The sequence below is a fragment of the Somniosus microcephalus genome, chromosome 9 (assembly GCF_052327205.1).
Source record: "Somniosus microcephalus isolate GS21.2 chromosome 9, FLI_Smic_1.0, whole genome shotgun sequence".
Classification (NCBI taxonomy): domain Eukaryota; kingdom Metazoa; phylum Chordata; class Chondrichthyes; order Squaliformes; family Somniosidae; genus Somniosus; species Somniosus microcephalus.
This window is the reverse complement of record NC_140995.1, coordinates 118,832,913-118,845,536: the sequence shown is the minus strand read 5'-3', so window position 1 is coordinate 118,845,536 and position 12,624 is coordinate 118,832,913. Positions and strand designations below refer to the sequence as shown.

Genomic DNA, 12,624 nt, shown 5'->3' with positions numbered 1-12,624 from the left:
AGTTCAGTTGTTTTACTTCAAAATTGAATCCACTTCTTTCTGTCCATATTCAAATTCCTCACCTACTTTGCACGAAATGCACAGGAAGAATCATATATGCATCATCATGACTACAGGTGTGGTGCCAGAGGACTGGAGGACTGCTAATGTGGAACCGTTGTTTAAAAAGGGAGAAAGGGATAGACTGAGTAATTATAGGCCAGTCAACCTAACCTCGGTGGTGGGAAAATTATTGGAAAAAATTCTGAGGGACAGGATAAATCTTCATTTAGAAAGACAGTCAGCATGGATTTATCATGGCAAGGTCATGTCTGACTAACTTGATTGAATTTTTTGAGGAGGCAACAAGGAGGGTCAATGAGGGTAGTATGTTTGATGTAGTTTATGGATTTCAGCAAGGCTTTTGATAAGGTCCCGCATGGCAGACTGGTCATGAAAGTAAAAGCCCATGGGATCCAAGGCAAAGTGGCAAAGTTGGATCCAAAATTGGCTCAGAGGCAGGAAACAAAAGGGTAATGGTCGAAGGGTGTTTCCAGTGGGGTTCCGCAGGGCTCAGTACTGGGCCCTCTGCTTTGTGTGGTATATATCAGTGATTTGGACTTAAATGTAGGAAGTATGATTAAGAAGTTTGCAGATGATACAAAAATTGGTCATGTGGTTGACAATGAAGAAGGAGGCTGCAGACTGCAGGAAGATATCAATGGACTGGTCAGGTGGGCAGAACAGTGGCAAATGGAATTCAGTCTGGAGAAGTGTGAGGTAATGCATTTGGGGAGGGCTAACAAGGCAAGGGAATACAGAATAAATGGTAGGACACTGAGAAGCGCAGAAGATCAGAGGGACCTTGGAGTGCATGTCCACAGATCCCTGAAAGTTTCAGGACAGGTAGATAAGGTGGTTAAGAAGACATACGGGACACTTGCCTTTAATAGCTGAGGCATAGAATATAAGAGCAGGGAGGTTCTGTTTGAACTGTATAAAACACGAGTTAGGCCGCAGCTAGAATACTGTATTAAGTTCTGGTCACCACATTACAGGAAGGATGCAGAGGAGATTTACGAGGATGTTGCCCGGGCTGGGGAATTTTAGCTATGAGGAAAGATTGGATAGGCTGGGGTTGTTTTCTTTGGAACAGAGGAGGCTGAGGGGAGACCTAATTGAGGTGTATAAAATTATGAGGGGCCTCAGTAGAGTGGATAGGAGGAACTCTTTCCCTTAGCAGAAGGGCATAGATTTATAGTAATTGGTCAGAGGTTGAGAGGGGAGTTGAAGAGAAATGTTTTCACCCAGAGGCTGGTGGGAGTCTGGAACTCACTGCCTGAAAGTGTTGTAGAGGCAGAGACCCTCATCACATTAAAAAAGTACTTAGATATGCACTTGAAGTGCCATAACCTACAAGGCTACGGACCAAGTGCTGGAAAGTAGGATTAGGGTGGATAGCTTTGTCAGCCGCCACAGACAAGCTGGGCTGAATGGCTTCCTTCTATGCTGTGAATTTCTATGACATTGATATCCACGGTATGTGTACATCCTGGGCTCAGAACCAGCTTTTCATGTTGAGTGGCAGCATAAATGCAGCCTACCTGATACTGCACACACAAACAAATACCAGTCTCAGACCAGCGTATGCAGTGTTACGACAGCCTTAAATTCCTGATACCTGGGATTAACAAAATACACATTCTTTAACGGTATTAATCCATTTGTAAATTCCTTTGAAAACTTTGCAAAACTAGAACTTTTAGTTTTCTTAGGGAATCTGTCTAAAATATGAACATTGTAAAAGTGTTGAGTCAATATTGTAGGTCCAAGTTGCAGCTTTATTTAGTGATCAAATTTATGGTTACCAGTGTCAAACAGAGCTCATCTGGTTTTCCCCAATTTGAGTCATTGAAAAGAAAACCTCAGATTAAAAGAGGGCTTCGCCTGTGGTCCACGTACAGTTTTTGAGGGGCAAAATGGGGAAATGACTGAAAAATGATGCTCTCGGAAGGTGAACGCTTCTCAGTTGGGAAAAGACCCCATTGAATTTTTACTTGGGGTGGCGGTGGCGTCAGTGTGTGTTCATCCTTGAACTTGAATTCTGTGCTGGGTTAAGTAAACTACTGCACGAGCCCTCAATTCAAATTTCATAGAATTGTGTCTGATAACATTCTACATGTTTCTGTAGCTTTTAGTTTATTTTTGTTCAGTCCACCATCCATGCAGTACAGGATGCTAATCAGGCAGTCAATCTGCTGTATTGGCAGTTATTACACAGACTATACAGCGCAGAAACAGGCCATTCAACCCAACCAGTCTGTGCTGGTGTTTACTCCACACGAGTCTCCTCCCATTCCATCTACCTCATCTCAGCCTTTCAGCATATCTTTCTACTCTCTTTTCTCTCATGTCCTTGTCTAGTTTCCTTTTGAAAGCATCTAAGCTTTTTGCCTCAACCACTTCCTTTGGTAGCGAGTTCCACATTCTAATCACTTGCTGGCTAAAGACATTTCTCCTTATTTCCCTATTGAATTTATTAGTAACTATCTTGTATTTATGGCCCCAAGTTTTGGATTCTCCCACTAGTGGAAATATTTTCTCCATATCTACCCTGTCCAACCCATTCATAATTTTAAAGACCTCTATCAGGTGGTCTCTAAGTCTCTTTTCTAAAGAAAAAAGCCCCAACCTGTTTGATTTTCCCGATAACTGTAATCTCTCAGTTCTGGTTCCATTCTTATAAATCTTTTTTGCACTTTCTCCAGTGCTTCTATGTCCTTTTTATACTATGGAGACCAGAATTGTGCATAGTGCAGCCTGACCAGAGTCCTATACAATAACTTCACTACTTTTGAATTCTATACCCCTAGAAATAAATCCCAGTGCTTTGGTAGCATGTTTTGTTGACCTGCAATATTGCTTTTAATGATTTATTTACCTGTATCCCTGATCCCTTTTCTCTTCTACCCCATTCAATTTCTTATTTTCTAAGGTGTAGGTGATGTTTCTGTTTTTCCTACCAAAGTGCATCACTTCACATTTATCTATGTTAAAGTTCATTTGCCACTTAACTACCCAGTCTGCAAGTTTCCTAATTTCTTACTGTATTATGTTGCATTCTTCCTCAGTGTTAGTTATACCCACACCCCCAGTCTGATATCATCTGCAAATTTTGATATTGTTACTTAATCCCAAGTCCAAATCATTAATGTAAATTATGAATAACAGCGGTCCCGGCACTGATCCTTGTGGAACACCGCTTTCTACCTTCAATCTGAATAATTACCCTTTACCCCTACTCTCTGCTTTCTGTTTTTTAGCCAATTTGCTATCCATTCAGCTATTTGACCTCTGACTCCACATGCCCTAACCTTTGTAATGAGCCTACCGTGTGGTACCTGATCAAAGGCCTTTACAAAATCCAGGTATATGACATCTATTGCATTACTCTTGTCTGTTCTTTCTGTTACCTCTTCAAAAAATTCTGTCAGGTAGTTAAGCATGACTTAGCCTCTTGGAATCTATTCTGGCTATTTTTGATATTTTCTGTTTATAGGTACTCTTCGAATCACGTTTTAGTATAGATTCCAGTATCTTTCCTATCACTGACGTTAAACTGACTTCCCAGGTCTATAGTTCCCAGATTTTGTTCTATCTCCTCAGAATTAAACTTAGTTTTCTTTGGAGTCCATATAATTTTGTTCCTGTGTGTTTTTTTTTCTGTTCAAAAGATTTATTTGCAACTTTTGTGGACTGAGTGAACGTGCATTTGATCACCTTCACGATCATGTCTGAAGTCCTCCAAGGAAAGGATTGCTGCAGCGCCACCTGGTGGACATGTTTATAAATAGCACTGAGATTTCACAGATGAGGTTGATTGACAGTCAAATAACATTGGTGGGTGCCATTAAAGTTAATTGCTGGGAGTTTCTTTGGAGCTGAACCCGCTCCGCTGCCATAACTTAATTGGAAGTGTGGTGGAAACCTCAGCTCTGAGGAAATTCCCAGCCAATGAGTCACAGAACTTTACTCCTGATAGTGCCCGCTCCTCTGATGGGCTATGGACCATGGTGTGAGCAGTAGGGAATCTTGAGATTGGGGCCAGAGCCGAGAGAATGGAGTTGGATCTCTGGAGTAAAAGGCTTGGAAACCTTCATGGGTCCCAGTCTGACGTGGGGCTGAGGGTAGTGGAGATCTTGGGCTCGGGAGGATGGACCCAGTGTCTGGCTTAGTCTCAGGATGGGAAATGAAGAACAGCAGGTATAATTTTACCCCCAGATGTGGAGATTTTAAGGTCCATGTTTTTGTGAAGTACTGTCAATGTAATTGGAAATGATCTATGTGTTGACTTGTGTGTCTGTTTGTTTTTTCAGGTGGCCCAAACATGTGGGCTATCACCTCAGAGGAACGAGCCAAACATGACCAGCAATTTTTAAGTCTTAAACCACTTGGAGGGTTAATTTCAGGTATGTGCCCAGTAGAACTTTGAGAGTGCATCAGTGTGTCAAGATATTACATGTGCTTTAGCATGCTTTTTGTATGACTGCTCAAGTCTGCCCTCTGCTATACTGCTGCTGTTGTGTTGAGTCGATGTAGTTTTCACATTATACTAATGCAGAATCTGCGGTATAACTGCAGTCCAAGGAGTGCAACCAAGTATAATTCATTAGATCAGAAGTGGTGCGAGACCATCTTGAGGTATTTCATACTGATTGCAATATGACTGCAACCAACTTGCATGAAAACTTTTGAGCATTGAAATTGAAGTTTAAAAAGGATTCCAAATGACCCACTGGACTACCATTAATTTTATTAAAGGATTGACAACAGCATTTGGATAGTAGTGCAGGGAGCTGTGTGCAAGCATTTAAATGCACACTTGGTTAAAGAGCAGTACAACTCGGAGCACTGTTCTCAAAGTAGGTCCCAGTGACAAATTGGCAGGAGCAGTATAACTGTAGCATGACTACTAATCTGTGCATCATTCTGTAATTACATTGATTGTACTCTAAATCTGGTGAAAAGTTTTCATAGAAATCAATAGATACTAACAGCAAACCTTGGAAACTTTTTAATGTTCAAATATTTCTCTATCCCCTTCCTGCTTTCTTTATGCACCTAGAGATATTTTTACTCACTCTGGCTCTTTAATTACATACTGCTTGACTGAAAACTCTATTTAAAATAAATGCTTTTAATTTGAGGACTCTAGTTTTTGCTTTAATTTGAAACAAGCTGGTATAGATTCTCTTTTACAAAAAATAGTGTTTTATTCCCACTGTAGAATATAGTAAAAAGGTTATTGTTCCTTATCATTGTAATACTGATTAATGTTTCTATGTCCTTCAGCTTCAACGCATTGCTGTAAATCAATTTTCATTTAAAGATATATTTTTGTTTAAAGAGGAATAATTTGTAACAGGCAGTTTGAAATAAATTGTAATTCTTTCCTACATCTCAAGACTGCAGAACTCCTTACCTCCTTCAGTCTTTCCTTCTTCCTTCAAGCTACAGGCTTTGAAAATCCAAGCACGGTATCGTCTAACCACGATCGATTGATTAATTTTTCATGGCTTCTCCCCAACTCTCTCCAACCGTGATAATGTCTTACACCATACGCCATTGCTCTTTATTTAGATTTCTTAATTTAAAAATAGTGAATGGGCTACTAATGCTTCCGCATTATGGTTTTGCTGTTGTGCTGGTTCAGATGATGCAGCAGCCTCGTCTGAGCTGGCTACACTAATGAAGTATCCATCTACGGTTCCTTCACAAGACACAGTTTGTACTTCACTGTCCTTTGAGCCTCCAAGGTAGAAGAGCCACACTAATGATGAATTTGAGAAAAGGCAGTTTTTTGCTTTTTGCTTTTATTGCAGAATTTCTACTTTTCAATTATTGAATTGTTTCAAGGGTAATTAATGGAATAAAAAGTATAATGGAGAATTACTGGCTGGTGAATTAGCTAGTATAGTAAATTTTTCATGACCATATATCTCCGCTATCTGGAATAATGATGAACTTCTCAGAATAAATTTTCCCACTGCTAGAAATTGGACTAAATTTTATTTTGAATTGGACATTAGGCATGGACTGTGTTGTTTAATTATAAATCAAATCCATTTATGATTTGATTTCACAATTTATTCCCAACTATAACCATCAGAATTGCAGACTGTTTTATTTATTTTGGTTGTTAAAGCTAATGATTTAATCATGCTCTACCTAACATTGCTACACATGGATTGGTTGCTATGGAAAGCATTTTAATTTGGGCAACTTTCTACAAAGAAGGCATCAGCTTTAGGGTCTGGAACCGAAGATCAATGACTGTCCAGATTGATTCTGTAACTAAAAGTTTATTTAAATTGTTTTGTGCTGAAAAAGCTATGTTGTCTACTGGAGTTAGTGGCACATTTATTGGTGATGAGTGACATGAATCAGTCATTCATGAAAGAAAGACTTATGAAATAATACTGAGTGGCCTACGGGTGGCGCTGTCCAGGGAGAGTATAAATACTTGGGCACGGGCCTAGCTTGCGCAGGACATTCTTAACAGGAACTCGTGAAGGACACAACTAGACTTCCATGTTGTAAAACAGTTGATTTAAGCTTTGTTTAACGCTTAGACCAAGTGCCTAGTAGTTTTCTTACGTCAATGAGTTTTTACCAACTCACACGAACAAAACATTTATACCTCAGTAGCTATTTTGACCTGACACGGCATTGTCTGGGTTTTGGTTCATTGTAATTCGACCTGTGTAACTGAAGATGGCACAGTGGGGGAAGCAACGGCCTCGCTGTCATGTCTGTCCATGTAGCCGACCTTTTTGACAATTAGAATATGTGTCAAATTAGAAAAAAGCAAAACCTGATTAACAGGTGCAGAAAAAGGTGACACAGCCACCACAATGCTGAGAACTCAAGAACCTGATTATTAACCTATGATGTGAAAATAAGAAGTTACATGGGTTCTGTAACTTGTGGTAGGTGTACAGAACATTACTTCATGTGTATTGGAGGAAATAAAAACATACGGCAAAAATTCAAACGTTGAAGGCACAAAATTGATGCTCTGTTTCTATTGGGGCATAGTACTGGAAATCTTTGAATTTTTACAGTTTAAAATGGATTCTGGTTAATTTTAAGCACTTTTATATTTCACAATTAATTTTAAAAAATGGAAAAACAAAATAACATTTGATTTTCATTAGGACTAATCCGACGACCCCATTCTGAAACGATTCTGATCCAAGCCCCTGTCCCATTTTCACAGACATTCTAGCCACTCCAGACCCAGTTCACAGAGGCACTGTACCCCATTCACATCCCCACCCTTTCACAGGGAAACTCCTCCTCCTTCAACTTGGTTCAGACTGGTCTTATTCTTCCACCCCTTCCTCCATTCTCCCTGGCACTCTTCGCACCCCCCCACCACCAGTTCAAGCATGGAGGTGATTATGAATCTGTAGAAGACAGTGGTTAGACCATAGTGCAGTACAGCATGCAGTTTTTGTCCCATTTTTATAGAACAATATTCGAGCCATATAAAAGGCACAATGAAGATTCACTCGGTTGATACCAGAGGCAAGAGGATATAGCTATGAAATACTTGAAAACCTGGGGTAAATTCATTGGACCAAGAAAAAGTTAGAGGGAAGATCAAATAGAATTTTCACAGGATTTGAGAGGATAAGTAGTGAAAGATTATTTCCACTGGTTGATGAATTGGCGACACGAGAGCACAGATTTACTAGACGCATAAAGTCGGCGGTTAGAAGGAATTTTTTCATGCAAAGAATATTAAATGCATTTCAAATGACAATTGTAGCCAAGTTAATTATGATATTTAAGAAGGAATTACTTTAGCATTTCAAGAACAAAAATATTAAAGAATACAGAGAAAGAACAAGGATTAGTGTAGATAGCTCTGATGTGGAGTTAGCAGCAACAAAGCCTTATATAAGGCTTTGTATAACACTTTGTTTATATTTATCTAACACTCTTTATAGAGAACAACATTGCAGAGTTCTTTACACCAAGCAGGATACAAAAAGGCGAAAGGCAAAGCGGGGGTCACGGTAGGGAAATTAAGACACAACAAAGAGAAGGGTTTAATTAGGATTTTGAAAGCAAGTGAAAAGGTGACAAAGTGGAGCAATATTGGGAAGGAGTTCTAAGAGGATGCAATAAATGGCTGAAATAACTTTGACCAGTGGTGGAAGCGAGATGTAGATCAGTGTCCAGGAAATGGAGTATCTGCAGAGATCGAGTGTGGTGAGGCCTTGAAGGAACTTGAACACAATGACAAGGATTTTATAGTTGACAGAAAACCAGTGGAGCTTGGTGATGACACGTAATATGAAGGTGTGGGGCTTTGTGCAATAGAGCACATAGACTTTATCACTATTCTATCTGGCTTCTGCTATTATATATTGGAAAAGAATGGGGTATTTAGTAGTGAAGAAGTCATTAAAATGCATTCCCAGTTTAGCTAAGTTATATTTTGTGAAAGCAGGGAAGTCAAGCCTTGAGGTGTTGATACCATGGGCTTAGGGTCTCTATAGCAATGAGGGAGAGTCGGGCAGGGCTGGGCAGTATTTCGGAGATACAAGACAGTCGTCTTATGGCCAAAGCAGCACAGGCATGATGATTCTATCTTACCTAAGCAGCCTTTGCATGGGTTAAGATACACCACTGCACACACACATATTTGTGATCATTTGCATTTTTTCTTTTCTAATCGGGATGTATCTTTGCGGTTTTATAGTGATTTATAAATTCTTTGCCCATGATATTAAAATGTATTTATTTGAATACTTAACAGGTGATCAAGCTCGAAATTTCTTTCTGCAATCTGGTTTACCAAAGCTAGTACTGGCTGAAATATGGTAAGTACTGAAAATTGAACTAATATGTCACTTCTTTGCTTTTACACTTATGTCTTTTTTATTATTTTAACCACTAGCGTTGAGTTAAGTAAATAAAATGTAGAAATTATAACCCAACCTAATATGTTAAAACTGACTGGAACTTTGTCCCACTAAAGGGTTTTTCAAGATGGTGGCCAAAGAAGTGAGTCACACCTCATCTGGCTACCTTTACTTGTAGCAAGCACCATTTAAGCTAACCAGGCCACCCTGCTTTATCAGTAGGAATACATTTGTAGTACCCTGTTTATTCCACTTGTGAAGAAAATCTTTGTAATTCCTCTGTGACTTGGTTGCTAATCAGTTATTAGATCTTTCTCACTCGAAGAAAAACTAGTTAATTTGTTGTTTGCCCATTTCTATGCCTTGTGTTTGTAGAACTTTATTGGGATATTGTACGAAAACCTCAGTTATAGTAGTATTATTTTCAATGTGTGTACATTGTTGTCATTAGCCTTGCTTAGTGCATCAGTGCTAATACACTGTGACTTTGTGTCAATATGATTCTTGTGTGATATGCTTAATTCAACGTCTCAAATTATTCCCACCATGGTCACTACAAGTAATAGACCTGTATTCACCAGTGCTGCACCTTAGTTCTATAGCTCAAAGTGCGCTTTCCATTTGGAAGGACAAAATCTATAGTTTTACTGCTAGTTGTTTCTCCACAGTTTAACTGACATAATATGATAATTTCCACAATAACCTTCACCTCACAAAACCCCTCTGCCTCTCTCTCCTCCTTTAAGTCGCTCCTTAAAACCTACCTCTTTGACCAAGCTTTTGGTCACCTATCCGAATATCTCTATGCGGCTTGGTGTCAAATTCTGTCTGGCAACGCTCCTGTGAAGCCCTGCACACCAAATTTTTTTGCTTTTCTATAGTGAATAATTTGCAAAATTTATCAAAGAGCATGTCATCACTGACTTGTTTCTGTAACTTTTTTAAATTGAGCTTGTACTTGCAGCAACCTTTTTTTGGTTCAGTTGCAGGTACAATATAATTTTCCAGCTCACGTTCACAGGATATTCCATGCTGTATACTAATGGATCATAATCCCATCAATACACTAAAACTGCAACAAAACCAAATACACACACTGTTGCTATAGTGAGATTATAGCTTTTTCATAATGTTCTTCATTTTTATGTTGTGAAGAGGTTGCTTTTTCTGATCAGTCATCTCTGATTAATAAGTGGTACTTCAGTTTTAGTGATTTTATATAAATAAAATACACAAGAAACTGTGATTCAGCTTATCAACCCTCCTGTTTTACCTACTTTCTTTCTTCTATCATAAAAACTGACTGTAAAAGCTTTTATAGATATGTGAAGAGAAAAAGATTGGTGAAGTCAAGCGTAGGTCCCTTAGTCAGAATCAGGGGAATTTATAATGGGGAACAAAGAAATGGCTGACCAATTAAATACATATTTTGGTTCTGTCTTCACAAAGGAGGACACAACTAACCTCCCAGAGATGTCGGGGAACATAGGGACTAATGAGAGGGAGGAACTAAAAGAAATCAGTATTTGTAAGGAAATGGTGTTGGGGAAGTTGACTGGATTGAAGGCCGATAAATCCCCAGGGCCTGATAATCTACATCCTAGGGTACTTAAGGAAGTGGCCCTGGAGATAGTAGATGCATTGCTGGTCATCTTCCAGAACTCGATAGACTCTGGAACAGTACCCATGGATTGGAGGGTAGCTAATGTTACCCCACTATTCAAAAAAGGTGGTAGAGAAAAATCAGGGAATTATAAACCGGTAAGCCTGACATCGGTGGTGGGGAAAATGCTAGAGTCCATTATAAAAGATGTAATAGCAGAGCACTTGGAAAGCAGTGACAGGATCGGACAAAGTCAACATGGATTTACAAAGGGTAAATCGTGCTTGACTAATCTACTGGAATTTTTTGAGGATGTAACTGGTAAAATAGATAAGGGAGAACCAGTGGATGTGGTGTATTTGGACTTTCAGAAGGCTTTCGATAAGGTCCCGCATAAGAGATTAGCGTGCAAAATTAAGGCACATGGGATTGGGGGCAAGGTATTGATTTGGATAGAGAACTGGTTGGCAGATAGAAAGCAGAGTTGGAATAAAGGGGTCATTTTCCGAGTGGCAGGCAGTGACTAGTGGGGTACCGCAGGGATCGGTCCTAGGACCCCAGCTGTTCACAAAATATATTAATGATCTGGACGAGGGAATTGGATGTAATATCTCCAAATTTGCAGACGACACTAAGCTGGGTGGGAGGGTGTGCCGTGAGGAGGATGTCGTGAAACTCCAGTACGATTTGGACAGGTTGGGTGATTGGGCAGAAACATGGCAAATGCACTATAATGTGGATAAATGTGAGGTTATCCACTTTGGTGGCAAAAACAGGAAGGCTGATTATTATTTGAATGGCAATAGATTGGGAGAAGGGGAAGTGCAAAGAGACTTTGGTGTTCTTGTGCACCAGTCGCTGAAGGTAAGCATGCAGGTGCAGCAGGCGGTTAAGAAGGCAAATGGTATGTTGGCCTTCGTAGCGAGAGGGTTCGAGTACAGGAACAAGGATGCCTTGGTGAGGCCACACCTTGAGTATTGTGTGCAGTTTTGGTCGCCTTATCTGAGGAAGGATGTTCTTGCCATGGAAGGAGTGCAGCGAAGATTCACCAGGCTGATACCTGGGATGGCAGGAATGACATATGAGGAGAGATTGTGTCAATTGGGCTTATACTCACTGGAGTTTAGAAGATTGAGAGGGGATCTCATCGAAACCTATAAAATTCTGTCAGGCCTGGACAGACTAGATGCAGGAAGGATGTTCCCGATGGCCGGGGAGTCCAGAACTAGGGGTCATAATCTAAGGATAAGGGGTAAGCCATTTACGACAGAAATGAGGAGGAATTTCTTCACCCAAAGAGTGGTGAACCTGTGGAATTCTCTGCCACAGAGGGCGGTGGAGGCCAGTTCATTAAGTATATTCAAGAAAGAGTTGGATATATTTCTTAAGGCTAAAGGGATCAAGGGATGTGGGGAGAAGGCAGGGACAGGGTACTGAATTTGGATGATCAGCCATGAACTCATTGAATGGCGGAGCAGGCTCGAGGGGCCGAATGGCCTACTCCTGCTCCTATCTTCTATGTTTCTATGTTATCTTTTTTTCCTTCTCTTGGCCCTCCTTTGGCCTTTCTGTCCTGTCTCCTTCCCTTCCTGTTGCCCAGTCATGACATCTTTCTTTTCTCTCCCTCCTCTCTTGGGTAGTTTGCCTCCCCCAATCTCTACCCAACCCATCACTACTCCTCTGCCATCCTACTCTTCTGCTGCCCTTCCAGGCTTGATTCACCCTTGGATAAACTCACTGCTACCTTCTGTGCTTCTCTTGGCATTCTCTGAAGGACGCATCAAAGCACCCTTAGCTGCCTCCTTAAGAGTGCAGCCCCAACTGCCCCATCCCCTTCTCTCGCTGATCATCCCGTCCAGCATGCTTGCTGGGGCTAACCTTTCCAACCACCTTGTCCCAAACCACTGCTGCTTCAGACTCTGCCAATGCACCGACAGTCATAGCCCTTCTCCACATTTCTCTCCAGAACATCCATTCACTCACAAACACGGCCCTTGCCATACATAACTCCTTAAATCCTTATCACCTGCCCCCTTCCCCCTCACCTCCAATAACAAGTGCGAGGAGTTCATGGACTTCTTTATCAGTAAGACTGAAAACATCCAT

At 40.5% G+C, this 12,624-nt stretch overlaps 1 protein-coding gene across 1 annotated transcript in view; it reads left to right on the top strand.

Annotated features, from left to right (window-relative positions):
- Positions 1-12,624, top strand: part of LOC147112631 (intersectin-2-like) — a 237,843-nt gene that overhangs the window by 105,679 nt on the left and 119,540 nt on the right. The window contains exons 3-4 of the mRNA XM_085998202.1: positions 4,356-4,448; positions 8,810-8,873. Of these exons, the coding sequence (XP_085854328.1) occupies positions 4,356-4,448; positions 8,810-8,873 (157 nt within the window). The remainder of the gene's footprint in view (positions 1-4,355; positions 4,449-8,809; positions 8,874-12,624) is intronic.